Below are 19,093 nucleotides of genomic sequence, written 5' to 3' on the forward strand. Positions count from 1 at the left end.
AGGGTATTATGCTAAGTGAAATTAGTCATTTGGAGTTATATTTTTTAACATGAAAATCTGATAAAGATTATATACCCCTTCCCCGGAAAAGTGAATATCATCACACATGCATTACATTTCCAGGATCTTGACTGACTCTTGAACCCTTTGGAATCCCCACTATTCCTGGACGTCTTAACGTAATGATTATTTCATAGGGTAGCAAGTGGTAAGTATACAAGAAAGATCCAACACTGAGTCTAGAGGAAGGAAGAAAGGTAGGAGCAGAGGTCGCTGCAGCCGAGTCTGGCAGGTGCTTCGTGGAAGCAGCACTAAAATGAAATGTTGGCACTTGCTGAGGAAGAGAGAGTAAAGAGGAGGCTTTCTTAGGGAGGTGTGGGCAGCACCCAGTGCACGTGGCAAGAAAGCCCGAGGCAGATATTGAGAAGAAGGGAATACGTAGAATGCAAGTTGGACTCGATGCTAGAGTAGACTGGGCAGCTGCCTCCCCAGGTGCACCCCTGCTTCCGAGGCCTGGTGTGGACTGACCCCGCTCTCAACTCCAGGCAGGGCCCCGCTGGCCTAAGCTCATAAACAGGTCCATCCCTTTGGCCACAGTGACCGTGTGCACGGGGTAGAGCTAGTGCCGTCAAAGGGAAAACCGTGACTTACAGGGAGAAAGGCAGGCTAAGAAGAACAAAGTCTCAGGACCTACTGGTCCTTGTGACCAAAACATGGAGCCAAGTCTAGGACGAATCCAAGTGGAGGAAGACACAAAGAGACGGCAAGAAACAAGTCTTTGGGGATACCACAGAGCTCCCGGATCAAACCTCTCCTACAGCCTACCTGTCCCTGAAGCTAATGCATTTCTTTTATTACGTATGGAATGGTCTTCATGCACCAGGATACTCAGATTACATTCTGGGTGACTGATAACCACTGACTATTGTTCACTAAGTGAGAGAATAATTAAAACTTTTTTGCAAGATGATTCAACTGGCAGAGAGGTATGGAGAAAAGGTTAAGGGGGGGAGGGACTGGAATTTGGGAATGAGGGTCTGAATTAGGATGATGGCAGTGAGCGCAGAAGGGAAGGCATGGACAAGAGAAGCCATGCAGAGAAAAACCGGAACTCTGGTTCTGGTTAGATGGGAGCCAGGCAAGGCAGAGTTCTGCCACTGGATTCATCCCCTTTGACTTCTGATTACTTACCACAGTAATGTAATACAGTAACACAGTGATCTCCCCCAAATCACAAACTTCTAATTTTAATAGTCTCAAGTATTTCATTAATTGGACCATGCACAATGTGAATGTACCCAGAAGAAAGATGAACATAAAACAGTAGCAAAACAAATAATGTCCCTTGCTGTCTTATTTGCATGCACACCTCTGGTACCAGAGAGACTGGGCGACCATATAATTTAGGACACTTTTGAGAGGGAGAGGGGCACACAGCTAATAATTATGCCAGGGCAATAAGGACATAGGATAAAAAGGCATCTGATGTTAACTCCAGAAAAGAAATGGTAAAACAGGCAGATTTTGATTACTGAGGGTCCTGTTTCTCTGTAAGGGACTCTCTCATCTCCTGCTGCCATTTATAAAACAGCCAGTGGCCTGTTCCTTTCTTCAGGATTCAGGAATCCTGACTCCTCCTTCCCCACCACGTCTACAGGAAAACACCCTTTGGACATCCTGAGTACGTCCACCGGCTGTTTGTAGCAAAATTACTCACCCACTGATTCCCACGACAAATGTTTTCATAATTAGCTTTGAAAATCACGTCTTCGTAAAATTTCCTAAAAATAATAAAAAAAAAATTGAACGTGTATCACTTGGATATCTAAAGAAATAAGAGTCCTAAATTAGGAGAGCCAGCTGAGGGGGAAGGATGACCATGACCTCTGGGGAACCCCACCCTGGATTATCCACATTCAGGAGAAGAGCTTCAACTCGTACCAGCTTCTCTGTCAGACTCACAACGGCTGGGGTGTGCTCCAGGCTTATAGGCCAGAGTCTCAGAGACCACACACGACAGAGGTTCATAACTCTGAAACTCAGTTTTAAGATTCAATCACCTGGAGATGACCCGTTTATTTCCCCAGTGGCAGGGAACCCACAGAGCTGGGGGGAAACGTCACTGCTGGCCAGAGGCAAAAGAAAGTGAATTCCCTTTAAGGGTACTATTTCCTCACTCAAAAATCAAAGTCCAGGGCCAGGGTAGACACACTTTTTCAGAAAAGGGCCAAGTAGTAAATATTTGAGCCTTTGGGAGGCAAGAGGCAAACTCAAAGTTATTATGAAGGTACTTCTACAACAAGAGAGAAAACAAGTTTGCATAACGGTTTTTTTTGACGGAAGTCAAAACGTAATAATGGAGTACAGTTTTGTTGTTGTAATACACATCTACTAACGAGAAGAATGGAATTCCTTTCTTACTGGGATAACATCTCTCTTGCTGGATTTCAAAGTTAGCGTTCCTAATCAGAAAACTGACTGCAAATGTTCAAGCCTAGGGCCAGGTTTTAGCCACAGGCCATTGTTTGTTGACCCCTCGTCTAGTGGGTGGAGGGCAGTTTCACACAAGGCCCCCTAAGGTTCAGTAAAGCAGTCCTATGGATATTCTAATGGAGTGTTTTCACCTCTTTACGTGAAAAGGAGGCGCAGCTGCAGGGAATCTCACAATAGTGCTTCCTGAGGGTTGCCTGAACTAATGCTGCTCTTTATTCTGGACTGGTCTGGTGGGGTGATCAGGGAGCTAATCTGGGCCACTGGGGTGAGTGGCCACGGAGCTGGAGACCCCCAGCAGCCCTCCCAATTCCCATCCCTGATCTGTGTCCAAGCGACTTATTTTCTTTCTTCTTTCCAAGCTGCTAAAAAGCACTTTATTACCAAGAGCAAAGAAAGGATGCCCATATGTGCTGGCTTAATTGTGAGGCTCTCATGCATAATAGATGTCATTTTTATTGATGTATTATTAATGGCTGTGAACACTGAGTGGCAAGGGCTCCTGGTCCCCCTGCTTCATGCCACAGCTGTGCATACACATGAGGATATTGGATCAATTACACAGCATGCAAAGAACAAGTGTGGCTGTGGCACTGGAGAGACGCTTGAGGGGATTATTTGGGTGGCAACGAGCAATTCAGAAATAAGGAGTGAGAGTCAAGAACGTACCTGTAAAATTGCTTGGGCTCAGGAGGGAATTCCCACAGTCAAATGCAAGTTTTTATCAAAACAGGAGCCCTTAATTCTATGGTAGTCAGCAGTCTCAGACTGCCCAAGACTGTTTGGGTAAATGTTGGCTACAATTTAGTAGCACCGATCACGTGACCATGTGTTGAGAGGGGTGGGGAACTTCGAGAAGCCAAAGCAAGACAGGTGCTGGGGTGAGGGTGGGCCCAGCAATACCAGAAGTCATTTATTTCAAAAACCGCACTGGATGCACAGGGCAGCACCAAGGTGAACTCCAAGTGCAGGGCTGGAACCGTCCGCCTCCACACTTTGTGTTATTACACTGCCTGCTGCCCACTTTGAGAACTATTTTAAAATCACACTTAAAAGCCAGCAATCAAGACTTGCCCCACTCCAAATATATGGAGTAGCAGACCCCATGAGGCGAAAACCGGCTTGATCAACTACAAACTAAATCGCGGGCTGTCCCTGGAGAGACAACCCCTATTTGATCTGGGGCATCTGATTCCCTGGACTATTATACCACCTCCAATTTCGTGAGCTATTTATGTATTTTATTTTCTCAGCACAAAGTTTTCCTCAACAGCAGAGTCATTTACATGGGGGGCGGGGGGGGGGGGAAGAAACTAAAATAGCCCAGAGCAAACCCAAAATGAGTATTTTAATTTCCTCTGATACCTTTTTTACCCTAAGTAAGATAGGATGCTGAATCCTTTTTTCACTACTTGTATGTGCTTATTCCGTGTATTCCACTACTAACCGAGGTACATTTTGGCCTCTAAACTGCAAAACGGTCAGAAGCGGTATGTGCAGAAATCAGCAGATTATAAGGAAGAAAGCAACTCTCGAATACACATAACGAAATGTACCTCTCAGGGCATCTAAAGAACAGTCGGATATTTTGAAACCGGTGACATGTTTCAGGACTTCTCACTTAGTTGTTCTGGTTCAGCAGATATTTTGATTATCTTCTCCCACACAACAGGGAAGTCTTTTCCTACTATTGTTTAAACTTTGCTCCCTTTTAGTAAACAGAATTTCCGAATACTCAGCCCAGGCCCCTCTCCCTTGGAATCACTTTTATCTTTCACTAACCCCCAGCAGAAACTTTCAAGCTTCCCTTTACATATGACCCTCCTGTAAAGTTTTTTCTTTTAGGTTTTTTTTTTTTTCCCCTTCCCTTAAAGATACAACTGATTTTATTACATAGACTGTGCTATTTTGAACTGAACGCACACTTGTATTTCTTGTATGCTCTGGCCCTTGCCTCCCACTGGAGATTCAATCTGCTAGGTGAGGGGTCGGCGAACTTCTGTGAAGTGCAGACAGTCAATGTTTTCGGCTTTGGGGACAGCAGCTCAGCTCTGCTGTGGCGGAGAAGCCAAATGAGCGTGGCTGTGTTCTAGCAAAACTTTATGGACACCGAAATGTGAATTTCTTATAACTTTCACGTGCCACAAAAATCTTCTTTTGATTTCTTTTCAGCCTTTTTAAAATGGTAAAAATCATTCTCAGTTAGCAGGCCGTACAATAATAGGTGGCAGGCGGGTCGTGGGGAGTCCACCACAATACTCGTGGAATAAAAGGCTGTCTCCTCTCGTGGGGATCAAGAGCTGGCCCTGTCCCTGGTGACTTCACAACCCTACCACCTCTTGGTTGTCTCTTACTAAGGATTATTATGGGCCGTTAAAGCACCACGCCACCACGGACACATCCTCCTCGGCAGGCCATCTAGCAGCCCGTTTGGGGTGCTGAAGAGTCCCAACGAGGCTCGAAAGACGCAACCAGGTTCGGGGTCCAGCACAGCCACACGTCGGGAAGACCTTCAGGCCTCGGCGACGCTGCGCAGCGCGGCCGGGTCGCGCAGATACTCACCGGCGCCAGTTCGAGTCTTCCCAAGCAAAGCTGCACAGGCGCTGGCCGAATGCGCGCCTGTCGCTGACCCGCCGCAACCCCCAAAGCTCGCTAGCGGAGAGGCCCAATGCCCCTCCTTCCGCGCTCCTACCCGGTAGGAGGCGGCCCAGGTAGCAGCCGCCAACCGAGGGCTCCGTCCCACTCGGGCCGGACGCGGCGCCGGCTCCAGCCCCGGCGGGGCGGGGCGGGGCGGGACTCCGGCCACCCGGGCCACGCGCGCGCGTGCGCCCCCGCAAGGTCCGGCCCTTTCTCATCGGGGGCGCGCGCAGCCCGGCCAGCCCCGGCGCGAGCCTGCGGCGCCCTCCCTCGGCTTCGGCTCGTTCCGCCGCCGCGCGCGCCGCCGCGCGCGCCGCCCGCGCTCCCGCCGCGCCGGAGCTGCCAGCCCGGGAGCCAATTAGCGCTCGGAGGCCAGACGGCGGCCACTTCCTCGTCGCCCGGCCGCGCGCTCGGGAGGCTCGGGCGGCCGCGGGGCGGGGCGGGGCACGGCGCCGAGCGGCTCTGACTGCGTTCGCTAGTCCGACGGCCAAGGGTGGGCGCAGGTCCCTGAAGGCGTACCGCCGCACAGCAGACAAAAAGAAACTTTGGGGCCCCCGGCGTGCCGGCTGGCGGGGCGTTCGGTTGGCTTTTCGTGCTTGGTCTCGAGGCTCCGCCGCTCCAGGAAGCGCGATGTCGAAGCCGCCACCCAAACCGGTCAAACCAGGTAAGGGAGCTGCTCGCGGGGTCCCCTGGCCGCCTTGGTGCCCTGCGCTTCCTCTGCCACTTGGCAGGGCAGACCACGCACGTACCCGGCCTGGAGCCTCGCTCTCGGGAGCCGACCCACCGGGATGGGTCGCTTTGTTGCGTTCGCAGCGGGGAGGGAAGCATTTTGGACAGCAAGAGGATTTCCAGGATTAAATTTTTTTTTTTTCTTTTAGAGAGGAGTCGCCCTCGATTTTGCGACATTATCATTCGCTGCAACTTTCTAGTGGGTGTGATGGCTACTTCCCATTGAAGCTTCACCAGAAGACAGGGATCTTGCCCCTCTTAAAGAAATACATATATGTATCTATGCCTTGCAATGGTCTTTTAGCCACTTCCTCCTTTTTTTCAGTGTGTGTCACTGTCAAGTTAGAGTTCTTGACCGGCCAGAGCGAACGGGAAGTGCTCTGCTTGCAGGGTGGGGTGGGTGAGCGAGTGTCCTTTGGGACTTTTGAGAGGAGCCGCTTTTGAAACTGACCTCGGGATCTTGGGGAAAGCATTTAGAAAACTCTGTACTCTAGCTCGTGGCGGGGAGAATCTAGGCTGCGGCAGAAGTAATCTCGGCTGTTGCAGTTCGGGAGTGTCTCTTTATCGTGCTGTACAAGTCCACTGCCTCCGCTCCCCCAATGAATTTGCGGGGCTTAAGCTGGAGAGGGTGAGATTACTAAATTCCTCCAAGCAGTGTTCTTGGCCTACAGTCCCTGTTCATTTTTGATTCTATTCTTAGAATATTTTCTATGATATGGAGAAAGGAGAATGTGAAAGGGGCTGACGTATTTCAATTCAGTACTGTAACAAACTCGTGCATTCATTTGGTGAGTAATTACGGGAAACGTAGGAAATGGAAGATAAATGGCCCTGACACACTCTCGGGTTGTTTCTTCCAGTCTCCTGGAAGTTCAGTATCGCAGGAGCTGAAATGTGTCCTTTCACATCACATTTAGAAGTAACCTTGGTTGCAAGTACTACACCTTTCATGATTATCTAGTTTTCTTTCTTTGCCATCATACTGTGGCAGTTTCAAGTCATTTTATTTGAAAATTATGTACAAACTCATATCTGTGACAGTCATTCACCAAGGACTTAAATTTTTTGGTGGACTGGGTGTGAAGGAAGTTGCTGGGACTTTGGCTTTGCTGCGAGCAAAGATGGGGCGGGGCTAGTGCTGGGTTCTGTGTTTCTTCCTAAGTGGAATCTGATGAGGAGTTTGCATTTTAAGAGCACGTGTAGGAGGTAAAATCAGATGTAAATCAGGACCTCAAGTATCCAACAAAGCCTTGTTGTTCTTCTTTGATCGCCGAACAAAGTACTTTATTTTAAAGAACGTCCTGAGAAGTCCATGAGCTTTTTCATTTCTCTAGACCTTCAAGTGATGTCTGTGCTGCAGCTGGGAAAGCATTGACTGCGATGTCCAAGGGTGTGCATGAGTAGTCGGGCATAGTCAGGTTTGATGGAAGGATCCCACTGTTACCGTTGGGGATACACTCCCACAAACCGTTTTGTTGTTGGACATTGCTGCATTCTCCTTCTCTTCAGCAAATCAGAAAGCAAATGTTTGAAAGAGCTTTGACTCCACACTGATTTTTAAATGAGATCCGAACTCAAGGTGACCACAGAAATCAGTTTGTGAGTTTACTCATTTATAGTGAGACATTCTACTTTCAATCAGAGTTGAGACATCGCATGGCCTGGCTTAATGGAAAACAAAACTGTCCTGTCCCATTAGAGTAGTGGCACGCACGTACTGAGTGCCAGGCACTGATCTAATCACTTTACATGTATTAACTCATTTACTTCTCACAACAACCCTGTTGGGTCAGTGCCATTATTGTTCCCATTGCACAGGCGAGGAAATTAAGGCAAGGCACAGAGAGGTTACGTAACTTGCCCAAGGTCAGTAGCCGGTAGAGCGGAGCAGGCAGGATTAGTACTGAGGTCCCTCTGGTTTCAGAATCTGCGTTTCTTACTCATAATGCTGTTCTGCCTTAACATCACAGTGCACCATTCGCATTCATGGTCTTGTGTATGTTAGAGCTGGTGGGTGGGAGTGGAAAGGAAAGTGTCTCTGGTCCTCAGTCAGATTTTCAGATCACAGATGGCATATAAAGGTCACCCCCTGGCCAACAGCAGTGAGGAGAGTGGTGTTGAGCTCTACACTCTTATCCTGCACGCAAGATGCATGGGTGAAAAATGTCTGGAGCAGCTTGAAATTAGGGGTGGGGGGGGTGCATTTAATTTTTGGCTTCTTGATTTGTTTATACCCTGCCTCATCCCAGCTGTTAAGAAGGCAAGAAAGGGCCATGTAGAAGGAGGGAAGAAGAATAAGAGGAAACCAGAGGAAAGGTTAGCTTACAAACATGCATGTCCCAAGGTCCTCCCGGGTTTCTAAAAGATGGCTATAGATTTGGCTCTCAGCTTCCAGCATAAAGATAAAAGATCAATTATAAGATTCCTACTCATCATAAAATTAAAATGTATTACGTGCTCTGAGGAGAGTTACTTTAATGACCCTGAGATCTGAGATCAACTTCCCATGGGTTCTTTCAAAGTGTTGGAGTGAACCGGACATCTCTGTAAGATGGTCTCTATCACGGTAGTAGTTCCTGTAGCTTCCTGCAGAGCAAGACCCCAGCAAAACAGCATGGTTCAAGTCCACACGCAGTGCCAAAAGGAGGGGAGCTAGGTGAGGGAGCACACAGGCCTTCATGGAAGATTTTAGTAGCAAGAGACATTAAGCTATAATGTCAGTAATATACCTATTGGGATGATTGCCATATGTCCCATAAGGGGACCATTTTCTTTTGTACCTTCCTGGGGTTACACCAGAGTGTGGGTTTGCAGCCACATCCAAAATTCATTTGCTAAACATTTCTTAATATATGCAGCTAATCTTTTAGGCCTCGTGCTAGATATTGGGGTTCCAAGGAATGATAAAATAGGGTCTCGCCCATGGAGGTGTCGAGCCTGATGGGGCAAATTTATGTATCTTAGACAATATCTTAGATTAACCTATATCTATAATTGGATGGCTGATCTTACCCATTTTGTTAAGAAAAATCTTGGTATTAAAAATAAAAGTAATATGTTTTTTCTACCTCTTTCTTTCTCCAAGCTTCAAAATATATATTTTTATTGTAGAAAATTTAGGAAATACATATAGAAAAACAATATATAAACATAGAAATACCATCCCTGCCTATCTAGTGATAATTACTGTTCTCAGGATTCTCCGAATCTATTTTATTCAAAAAAGAAGGCACAGTTATCCTCAGAAGTGTGTCTCAGTTTCAATTTTAAGTGGTTTGCTGTTGATTGGCTGATTTCCTACAGTCAGTAAATTATCATTTACACTCTGCTTGAAAATCAGTTGTCAGGGCGCCTGGGTGGCTCAGTCGATTAAGTGTCCGTCTTAGGCTCAGGTCATGATCTCACGGTTTGTGAGTTCCAGCCCCACATTGGGCTCTGTGCCGACAGCTCAGAGCCTGGAACCTGCTTCAGATTCTGTGTCTCCCTTGCTCTCTGCCCCTCCCCCACTTGCACTCTATCCCTCTGTCTCTCTCTCTCTCTCTCAAAATAAATAAACATTAAAAAAAATCAATTGTCACATTTTGACTTTTCCTTTCTTACTGATTTCCTTTTATAGGGTCACTTTTGGCCACTCAAGGTCTGTCATTGAAACTCTCCCCTCTAATTATTAGATGGGCCACCGTCTAATATGGTTTTTAGTCATGACTTAATAGTCTTTAGCTTATTCTCTATGGGACCCCCCCTCCTTCTTTGGGACCAATGTAGCCTCTCAGTTTTATAAATACAGCACTTTTTGTTCTTTTCAGCCGCCCTCCCAAGCCTTGCTGATCAATTAGGGTGAAGCCACCTGGCTTCTCAGAGTGGAGAGGACAGCTTGTATTCTCACAAAGACCTTTTTTTTTAAAAAGAGACTTTATTCTGAGACTTTATTCTGTAAAGATGGGCCAAAGGATATTGAATGAGATTTGAACTAGAATCGTCTCTTTCTAAGCCGGTTTGATTACCCTCCACTGTAGTTGGAAGCCTGATGTCTGACCTTGACCAGTTCTTTTAAATGGCTTATTGATCTTGGTGGTGGAAATAAAACAGCGTAAATATTTTGTGTCTTATGAAAATAAATTCGTGGGACTTTGAAAAAGCAAATGTCAGTATTTGGGGTTCTTTTGTATTTACAATAAAAACATAAACTTCAAAGATGGCATACATATGCTGCTTATGTAACACTGTTGAGAGGAAAAAGGTCTTCATCTAAAATGATCGGAACTTTTGTGTATTTTTTTTTCCCCTCTGAATAAATAAATTCATCAACGGTGAGATGGGGTTGGCTAGAAATGTGCACTTGGATAGTTTCCTTCATAAACGTGATGCTGCATTTATGCCTGGTGGCAGAATAAAGTTTGGAAAACATTCTGAAACTTCCAGAATGATGATTATGATGATGATAATAATAGCTAACATTTATTTGGCCCTAAGTATCCGGTACTATGCAAAGCATTTTATGTGTTCTATCTCATTTAGTTATTCTAACTTCCCTATGAGGTGGGGCCTAATATCCCCATTTTATGGGTGAAGTAGGACTTAATGAAGTCAACTAAGCCACTTAAAGGTCTCAGATCTAGGAAGTGGTGTTTTGGTTTGACCTGAGAATGGCACACCGGCCTTAAGTGCAAGCTATGTCTTTTGGACAGAGAAATCTATGAGGATCTATTAGATTGGCTTTTTTGTTTTTGTTTTTTAAATTGTTTTCACATTTATTTATTTTTGAGAGACAGAGCAAAGCAAAGCGTGTGTAGGGGAGGGGCAGAGAGAGAGGGGGGGACACAGAGTCCAAAGTAGGCCCCAGGCTCCAGCACAGAGCCCGACGCGGGGCTCGAACTCACGGACCGCGAGATCATGACCTGAGCTGAAGTCGGACACTTAACCCACTGAGCCACCCAGGCACCCCAAGGACTGGCTTTTGTTTCAGGCAGCCACCTTTATTGACTTAGGCAGTTGTGTGTTATTTGCATTTGTGTTGTATAACTCCCCTCTTTCAATGCTTCTGTATTAGACTCTGAGATACTTTTTGAGAGTAGAATAACCTTTTATTTCCTTGTAACTTTGCAGCAGCTAAACTTTTTATTCATGGCAAATACATAAAAAGTCTAGATACATCATAAAGTCCTTGTCCGGAAGAAGGTGGAGTGGGCTGTGGTTGGGAACATCTTCTAGCTACACTATAAAGCTGCAAAGGCTGGAGGCAGTATCCATCGGTACTATTTCTGGAAACAGTGGCGCCCTCTCCATCTTGTGTTCCAGCATTCACACAGCTTGACTCCAGTGTCACCAGTGCAGTGAGCTTTTCTGACACACCTGTGTAGGGGAGGAAAAAAATCTTCCCTCTACCTTCTTATGTTCTGTGTCCTGCAAATTAAGCTAATGCAAAATCGGATTAACAGGAAGAAAAGGCATACAAGTTTATTTGACATTTTCAGTTTTACCTGCACGGGGGCCATACACAAAAGAGGTGAAAATCCAAAGAAGGGGTTGATTTGAAAGCTTATGTGCCATTTTGGAAGCATGATACATCGTGGAGAAATGACTAGACAAAGGAAAGAGGGGTTTTGGTTTCTAGGGGCAGTAAATTATGGAAAGGTAAATATATAGGGAAGTAATCGAAGATAAGGATTATTTTAGTAAGGTTTGTTTGTGTAGACACAACTACCTGTCATCTCCACCTCTGATAATAAAAGTTTTCTTTCTTGTATGGGGAGAGAACTCCTTCATGAAGGAAATTTATGCCCTGCTTTTAGGCAGATGGGGAGAAGGAAGAGAGGCTTTGGAGGCAGAGAGGCTGTGTCTATTTTTTCTCAATTGCCTTCAGCTCAAAATACTTCCTATACCAAAGTGGCCTGCTTTGGAGTGGCATATTCTGACGCCCTTCACCTCATACTTCATGTCCGGTGAAAACCATTGCCAAAGTTGTACTCCGTTGTTTAATGCTCAGGGGAAGACAAAACACATGAGAGACCAAGAGAGAGAAGGAGAGACGGAGAGGGACGGAGAAACGTCTTTCAGTGGGCTAATGTGAGCCGTCACATCAAGATTTTGTATCAGTTTGTCAGTCATACTTCAGTAAAGCTGGGGAAAAAAAGACGATCAAAAATATTGGAGGAGTTTGGGGAAAAACTTACAGATAACAGTATAGAGAGAGCTCCCTGGTGCTTTTGAAGGGTCACGTGATATTCCACTGTATCTATTTACCCAGACCCACATTAGATGGTTGCACAGTAGATTAGAATGCACTTTTAGATTGTTTCCATATTTACGTAGTTACAACAGCCTAGCTGCTTGCTTGGCGTGAGTTGATCTGCAAGAGAAAGTCCTGGAGGTCTGATTGTTGAATCAGAGCGTATGTGCATCGTCATTTTCGTAGACGTTTCCGAAATGCTCTCCAAAAAGGTTTTACCAGTTTACCTTCCTACCAAAAATGTGTGCACATGCCTTAAACAGAAAAATTTCAGTGCATAGGATAGGAGACAGGAATCAAAGCGCTGGGAAGTCCAAAGCAGAGAATTTTGAGGACGCTTGGGGTGTGTCACCTAAGGGGGGAAATTTAAGCAGAGTCTTGAATGCTGAGTAAGAGTTTGCTAGGCAGAAAAAGCGGGAAATGTCATTTGACTCGGGCACAATGAGATAACTTGGTATGTCCTCCAATCTCGGTTTGCCTGACTGCTTGAAGCTGAGCTCCCCTCTCTCAGAGAAGCCAGGGGACTTGGTCTGCACACACGGAGCTGTGAACTGGAGAAATTTGTTCTGAATTAAAGAGAAAGCCGTCGGCCTGGAGTAAGAGATTGTGGAAAACAGTACTGCTCCCTGCAGAAAGTGAGACTGTCCGCGTGTCAGCCCTGTGCACGCGTATCTGCTTGTCTGTTTGTCAGGATGTTAACAATGGCTGTGGGCGTTTGGGGTGCAGCCAAATGTTAAAGAGGGTCACAGCTTAAAGTCACTTAAGTCGCTGGTGGGACTGTGGTGGCCACTTCCTCTTAATGAATTCTTGCTAGTCACTTCCCACTTTATGCTTGGGCATCTGTAGAATTTTTAGAAAATCACAAGGCAAATTCCTCACCCTACTCTTGGCGTAGGACTTGGGGGAGAGTTTTGTATTTGTGGATTTGATTGACATGGGATTTAAAAACTCTTTAGCATCCCTTAGAACTTGATGGACTACTTTGGTTTAATATTCTTGGGACCAAAGAATGCACGGAACGTGGTCCTTTCCTAGTCTGGGGTGCTGGATTTCCAGGGAGCCTGAGGCAGTTTGAATTCAAGTTAAGGAAGACTCTAGAGACCCAACTCAGTCTATTCTCCTGCTGGAGGGTCTGTCTCAGGCCCCCTTACAAGGATCTGAAGGCAGCCTTGAAGTCTCTGTGCCATCCTTTGATCCAGGGATTTTGCTTGGTTCTGATAAAGTCATGGATTCTATTAAGGGATTCCCTCAGCTAACAGGAGACATTTGAATCGACTCACTTGCATGAGACAAAGAAATGACTTCCACCTGGAGAGTATTCTGGAGCGGCTGGGTCTTCCGGAAACCTCCTAATCCGACCCATGCCTTGGGGGGACCCGCCTCCGAGTCCTAGCTCCCCGAGCATGGGTGGGGGCGGCCAGCCCAGGCGAAGCCCCTGGCCTTTTGTCACATCTGGCGGGCATCTCAGACCACAGAGTATCTTAGATTCCCTTGCTTGACAAAACCAGACTCTTGTGTGTCTAAAATGTTGCTTACCCAGGTTTACAGGATTTTGCGGCTGCGTTTTGGGCCTGTTGTTTTGATGAGTCAGCACAAGCTTGTCGACTGTGGCCCTGGGAGGACCTAAACAGAAGGTATTCTTGCTGGTTTTTTAGGCAGGAAACTGGCTGTGAGACACTCATCGCAACAGAAACCTGTCCCTCCAAAGTTCGTCGTCTTTATTTTTGTTTTTTAAAGTTTGTTTTGAGGGGCGCCTGGGTGGCTCAGTCGGTTGAGCGGCCGACTTCGGCTCAGGTCATGATCTCGCGGTCCATGAGTTTGAGCCCTGTGTCAGGCTCTGTGCTGACAGTTCAGAGCCTGGAGCCTGTTTCAGATTCTGTGTCTCCCTCTCTCTGACCCTCCCCCATTCATGCTCTGTCTCTTTCTGAAGTCTCAAAAATAAATAAAAACATTAAGAAAAAAAATAAAAAAAAAAAAGTTTGTTTTGAGAGAGAGAGAGAGAGAAAGAGAGAGAGAGGAGGGGAGGGGCAGAGGGAGAGGGAGAGGGAGAATCCCAAGCAGGCTCTGCACCATCAGCGTGGAGCCCATCGCAGGGCTCGAACTCGCCAACCGTGAGATCGTGACCTGAGCCAAAATCAAGAGTAGGATGCTTAACTGACTGAGCCACCTAGGTGCCCACAAAGTTCATTTTCTTAATACTGTGTCAAACTTGACATTGTTCTCAGCCTTATTCTTCTGTTAGGGAATAAGTCATTCCCTTTTATTCCTCTGCACTCAGGTTCTAAATATGAGTCACGCAAGCAGCTGCCGACCAGAACCTGGGCCTATGAACTGCTGAACCGTGAAGTAGGAGTCACTGCTTAGGGGTGACTGTCCACTTCCTCTTTCAGGGAGCCTGTCACATCGACAGGCTTACTTCTAGTACTTGCTTAATGCCTTCCTGCTCTCGAGGGCCAATTCTGTACCTAAGTATTGGGGCTCTAAAGGGTGCCTAGGACTTGACGCTGGCTTGGTAGGAGCTCTGTTCTCCACAATGGGCTCAGGCCCACTTTCTGATTTTTGGTTGGTACTAGGTCTCTTGGTGTCTTGCCGTCTGGTCTAGCACTTTTTTGTTTACTGGCACAGGAAATCTGCTTCCTAGTTTGCCCTGAGTCCTTGTCATTGGCCTGCTTTTTCCCTGCTTAGGATACCTGCTCCGTATCACGTGGACCTTTGGCTAACACACCTGTGTCTTTCTGACGTACTATGACCCTAAGATTAGTGTGGGTCTGTGTCTACTCTTGAATGGATTTCCCCTTGGTCTGCCTTCATTTTCCAGAACTAACCTTTGGCAGACCTGAATGTCACAGCCAACTAGCTGTTGGTTAAGCTCTCATTATTGTACCTCAAGGAGTCAGGGCCGCATGTCCAGAGAGCCTTCCAAGAGTATCTCGCTGAAGACTGAAGTTTTCCTCTGAAGTCACCTGGAACTTGGTTCCTTCTACTCTTTAATTCCCCAGGGTTCTGGGAACAAAGTCACTGATTCACATCTGATGAACAAATTGATCTGCAGTGTTAAACAAATCACTGGTTTATCAACATCCCCTTCCCAAAGGTATTTACATTAAAGAATAAGATAAGCTAAACACAAGATTCCCGAAAAGAATTACCTTTTAAAATGAACCACTCTAATGGTAGGACTTCAAGTATGAAGACAGGCTCATAGGGTGACCAAGCTGTGATTTGGAGGAGGCGGAGGCAGAATACAGTAATGGGTGCCTGGGTGGCTCAGTTGGTTAAGGGTCCCACTCGTGGTTTCTGTTCTGGTCGTGATCTCCTGGTTCGTGGGACTGAGCCCTGCATCAGACTCTGTGCTGACAGTGTGGAGTCTGCTTGGGATTCTCTGTCTCTGTCTCTCAGCCCCTCCCCCAGTTATGTCCCCCCCCCCCCCCCGCAAATAAATAAATAAACATTAAAAAAAAGAATATAGTAATGGAAAATGGACATTAGTTTGGAAATAAAGTTCTGGCCCCCATTCTTTTATTGACTTGCTGGGTCACCTTGATGAGTGAGACCACACCCATTCTGGTCCTAGGTTTCTTCATTTGCTTCAAGTGTTCATTGCCTGAGACTAACTTTTCAAATAATCCCACAGGTTTCTACATCATTTCATTCTATGCCTCTTCTGGAGCCATAGGACATTTTCAGTGGTCCTCTACCCACTGCGTTGCTGCTTCCAGTGCTCAGGGCCAGATGATTGATTGCCCACAGATGGAAGCATTAAATACTTGAAGGACTTTTTCCTAAGTCCAGATTTCCATGACAGAGAGAGGGGAAAGGATGGGAAGAGGGTTTGGGTGGAGACATAATATATTCTTAATTAGACCTGATCTGATTTCACTTAGACTCTAGCTACATAGGACAGTGGACTTTGTTTTTGTTACTGTTTTTTTTTTTTTCCTCAGTTGCCTACAGGCATACAGCATCAGGGTGGCTCTGCAGAAATGTGCCCAATGACATTCCAGTGGCCAAAAAAAAAAAAAAAAAAAGTCATTCCTGAATGGCTCTTGGGACTTTTATGTTTGAAAAATGTACAAAGTCAATTATAACTCAGTGACATCAACTCCGTAGATTTGAGATTTAAGAATATACTGCTAGTTTTTTGAAATTAAGTCTCTGTGCAAAATATTGTTCTCCCATCTTGTTTTTTCCTGTCTGTTTTGGAAGTGACAATTTTAAGCCGTGAATTCAAGTTCAGACCTCGCTTTGTAGCAGTTCTCAAATTTCATTCCAGGAAGGAGGGTTTTCAGTGCTTCTCTTCAGAAGAGAGATACTTGTTCCACCAAGAGATTGGTTCTCAGTCCACCTGTCACTTTGTAAGTTACGTAGGGCTCACACAGAAACCAGAAGCTGGGGTGCCTGGGTGGCTCAGTTGGTTAAGCGTCCAGCTTCAGCTCAGGTCATGATCTCATGGCTCGTGAGTTCAAGCCCCATGTCAGGCTCTGTGCTGACAGCTCAGAGCTTGGAGCCTGCTTTGGATCTGTGTCTCCCTCTCTCTCTCACTCTGTCTCGCACTCTCTCTCAAAAATAAAATAAAAACATAAAAAAATATTAAAAAACCCAGAAGCCACCTTGTTTGTTTTAATTTTTTTTTTAACGTTTATTATTGAGAGACAGAGAGACACAGAGCATGAACAGGGGAGGGATAGAGAGAGGGGGAGACACAGAATCTGAAGTAGGCTCCAGGCTCTGAGCTGTCAGCACAGAGCCCGACGTGGGGCCCGAACTCACAGATGGCGAGATCACGACCTGAGCCAAAGTCGGTCGCCCAACCAACTGAGCCACCCAGGCACCCCTTGTTTGTTTGTTTTTAAAGAAAATAATATTTATATACTCCTAAGGATATAATGATAAATTTAAGAACATAACATTGTACATTGTACATTGTATCCTGATCAGAATAAATGTTATTGCTGTAATTTTAGAACTAAAAAAAAATTGTTCGTAGTTAGAAATTGAGTATTAAGTCTCTACTAAATGTCTTAAGACCATAGGTAAAGAAACTGGAGTTTGTTAGACCAGATGATGAGAGAAGGCAGGTTACTTCTGTAGCTGGACAGTGGGTATTGAAGGAGAGCGAACTCCTAGTAATTATTATGAAAGCCTGCAATTTACACAACCCACTGCATGTCGGTGGGAAGCCACCATCCAAGAGAGCACAGAACTTTCCCTCTTCTGTCCCTGTGGACTGGGGTTTTCACTGTCATCCCATCCACATTGTAAACAGCAAGTGTTTCTTCAGGCTCAAGGATTTAGGAGGGGCTGTATTCCTAGACATTTTAGGGCACATTCCAATGTCTCCATCCCCTGCCTTCCCTCAGCCGATGACCCCGTGTTCATAAAATGATAAATGATCGTCTGGGCATCCATGAATGAAAAGGAGTTAACAACACACACACACACACACACACACACACACACACACACACACACACAAATCCATGAGCACTTTGCAGCCTCAGGAATGGGTGTGAAAGGTACCCTGGGCCTTGGAGCGGCTGAGGTTTTAGCCGCCGAATCTAAGTACAAGACCCTCAGGAGTGTGCTGTCATAGCTCCTGCCCAGGCCTTGAGTAGAAGGGAGATTTTCATCAGAACGATCCTGTAATTACCCTATTTTAATTACAGCCCCAGAAAACCACAGCTTTTCACTTGTCTGGCCTTACCACTCTCTAGGGGAAATCCAACCCCATTCTCCTTCCTCCTACGAGCATCTGATCTGGTGTGGGAAAATACCTGAGCATTTCTTTGGGTTAACATTCTCCCTTTTCTGGGAGCCACTTGGATTCCTGGGGTCTTTCCAGGCCTCCAGAGCTGTGTCTAAACCCTCCTTTCCGTAAACCGTCTAGACTTAAGGGACTAGGCAATTTGGGAGAAGGAACTGATCGCCTGGGGCATCCTCCCTGCCTGGGCTGAACCTTCAGTGAGCTGCCAGGTGTGGCCCTGGAATGGCCACAAGGTGTTAGGGCCACCAGGCCCCTTGAGGCTCACCACTTTCAGGATAGGAACCAGACCCTCAGGAAAAGGTAGTAAACCTTGTGAAGGAGCACCGCTGTCTGTCTTGACAGAGGATGCAACTAGGGAGTAATTTCCAGTTTAAAGGTTGTTGTATTAGTAAGTAGATGATCTTGGAAGAAATGAGCGTCTTAGACATCTTGTTGATTTCCTACAGATGGCCTCTCTGAACCCACTCTCCTGTCTTGGGTTCTGTTGTACTTTTGAATATGGGCTTTGGCAGAGTCTCGTGTCTGTGCTGCAGAAGAAAATTTGAGTCCTTTTGTTTTCTGAATGGAGAGGAGCTCAGTTTCAGGGGTATTGCCAGTCATTGCCCTCTCATTAGTTTCTCCTGCTGTGTTTGATAATGTTTGCCATTCATCCAGAGTTTGTATTGTTATATGAGAGTTCTGGTGTTAATGAGAAGTAGTAAAATGCCCTCAGCTACAGATCTGGCCCCTGTGTGGCCATCAGGTAAGCTTCAAGTGAACACCTTGCTTGAGTTCGGTCTATGTCTCTAGAAATTTTCTTTTTTTGTTCTTAGATACGGTGTGTATCTTTGTCCTTATATCAGGTTTTAAAGGGGCCTTTTAAGTAAAGGAGACATTTTTATCATCATGTTGTCTTGCTAGCATGGATTTTTTTTTTAATGTTTATTTTTGAGACAGAGAGAGGGACAGAGAGCAGGACCGGGGGAGGGGCAGAGCGAGAAGGAGACACAGAATCCCAAGCAGGCTTCAGGCTCTGAGCTGTCAGCACAGAGCCTGACATGGGGCTTGAACCCACAAACCGTGAGATCATGACCTGAGCCGAAGTTGGACTCTCAACCAACTGAGCCACCCAGGCGCCCCACTAGCATGGGTCTTTATAGAGGGCTAAGACCAAGGCCTTTTTTGTTGTTGTTCTGGCAACTTTTTATCTCCTGGGTACAATTGTAATTTTCCAATGAATTGGGCATTCATGAAGTCTGAATTTT

At 46.0% G+C, this 19,093-nt stretch overlaps 2 protein-coding genes across 3 annotated transcripts in view; one reads left to right on the forward strand and one right to left on the reverse strand.

Annotated features, from left to right (window-relative positions):
• The window catches only part of NMRK1 (nicotinamide riboside kinase 1), a 28,233-nt gene extending 23,095 nt beyond the window's left edge, over window positions 1-5,138 (reverse strand). For both annotated transcript variants that reach the window (XM_049634069.1, XM_049634061.1), the window contains exons 1-2: window positions 5,053-5,138; window positions 1,718-1,781 (exon numbers count right to left, since the gene is read on the reverse strand). In XM_049634069.1, coding sequence (XP_049490026.1) covers window positions 1,718-1,746 — 29 coding nt within the window. In that variant the 5' untranslated portion in view covers window positions 1,747-1,781; window positions 5,053-5,138. The remainder of the gene's footprint in view (window positions 1-1,717; window positions 1,782-5,052) is intronic.
• A 226-nt stretch (window positions 5,139-5,364) lies between these two features.
• OSTF1 (osteoclast stimulating factor 1) overlaps window positions 5,365-19,093 on the forward strand; it is a 56,739-nt gene continuing 43,010 nt past the window's right edge. Inside the window, exon 1 of the mRNA XM_049634052.1 lies at window positions 5,365-5,791. Coding sequence (XP_049490009.1) covers window positions 5,758-5,791 — 34 coding nt within the window. The 5' untranslated portion in view covers window positions 5,365-5,757. The remainder of the gene's footprint in view (window positions 5,792-19,093) is intronic.

The sequence above is a fragment of the Panthera uncia genome, chromosome D4, assembly GCF_023721935.1.
Source record: "Panthera uncia isolate 11264 chromosome D4, Puncia_PCG_1.0, whole genome shotgun sequence".
Taxonomy (NCBI): Eukaryota; Metazoa; Chordata; class Mammalia; order Carnivora; family Felidae; genus Panthera; species Panthera uncia.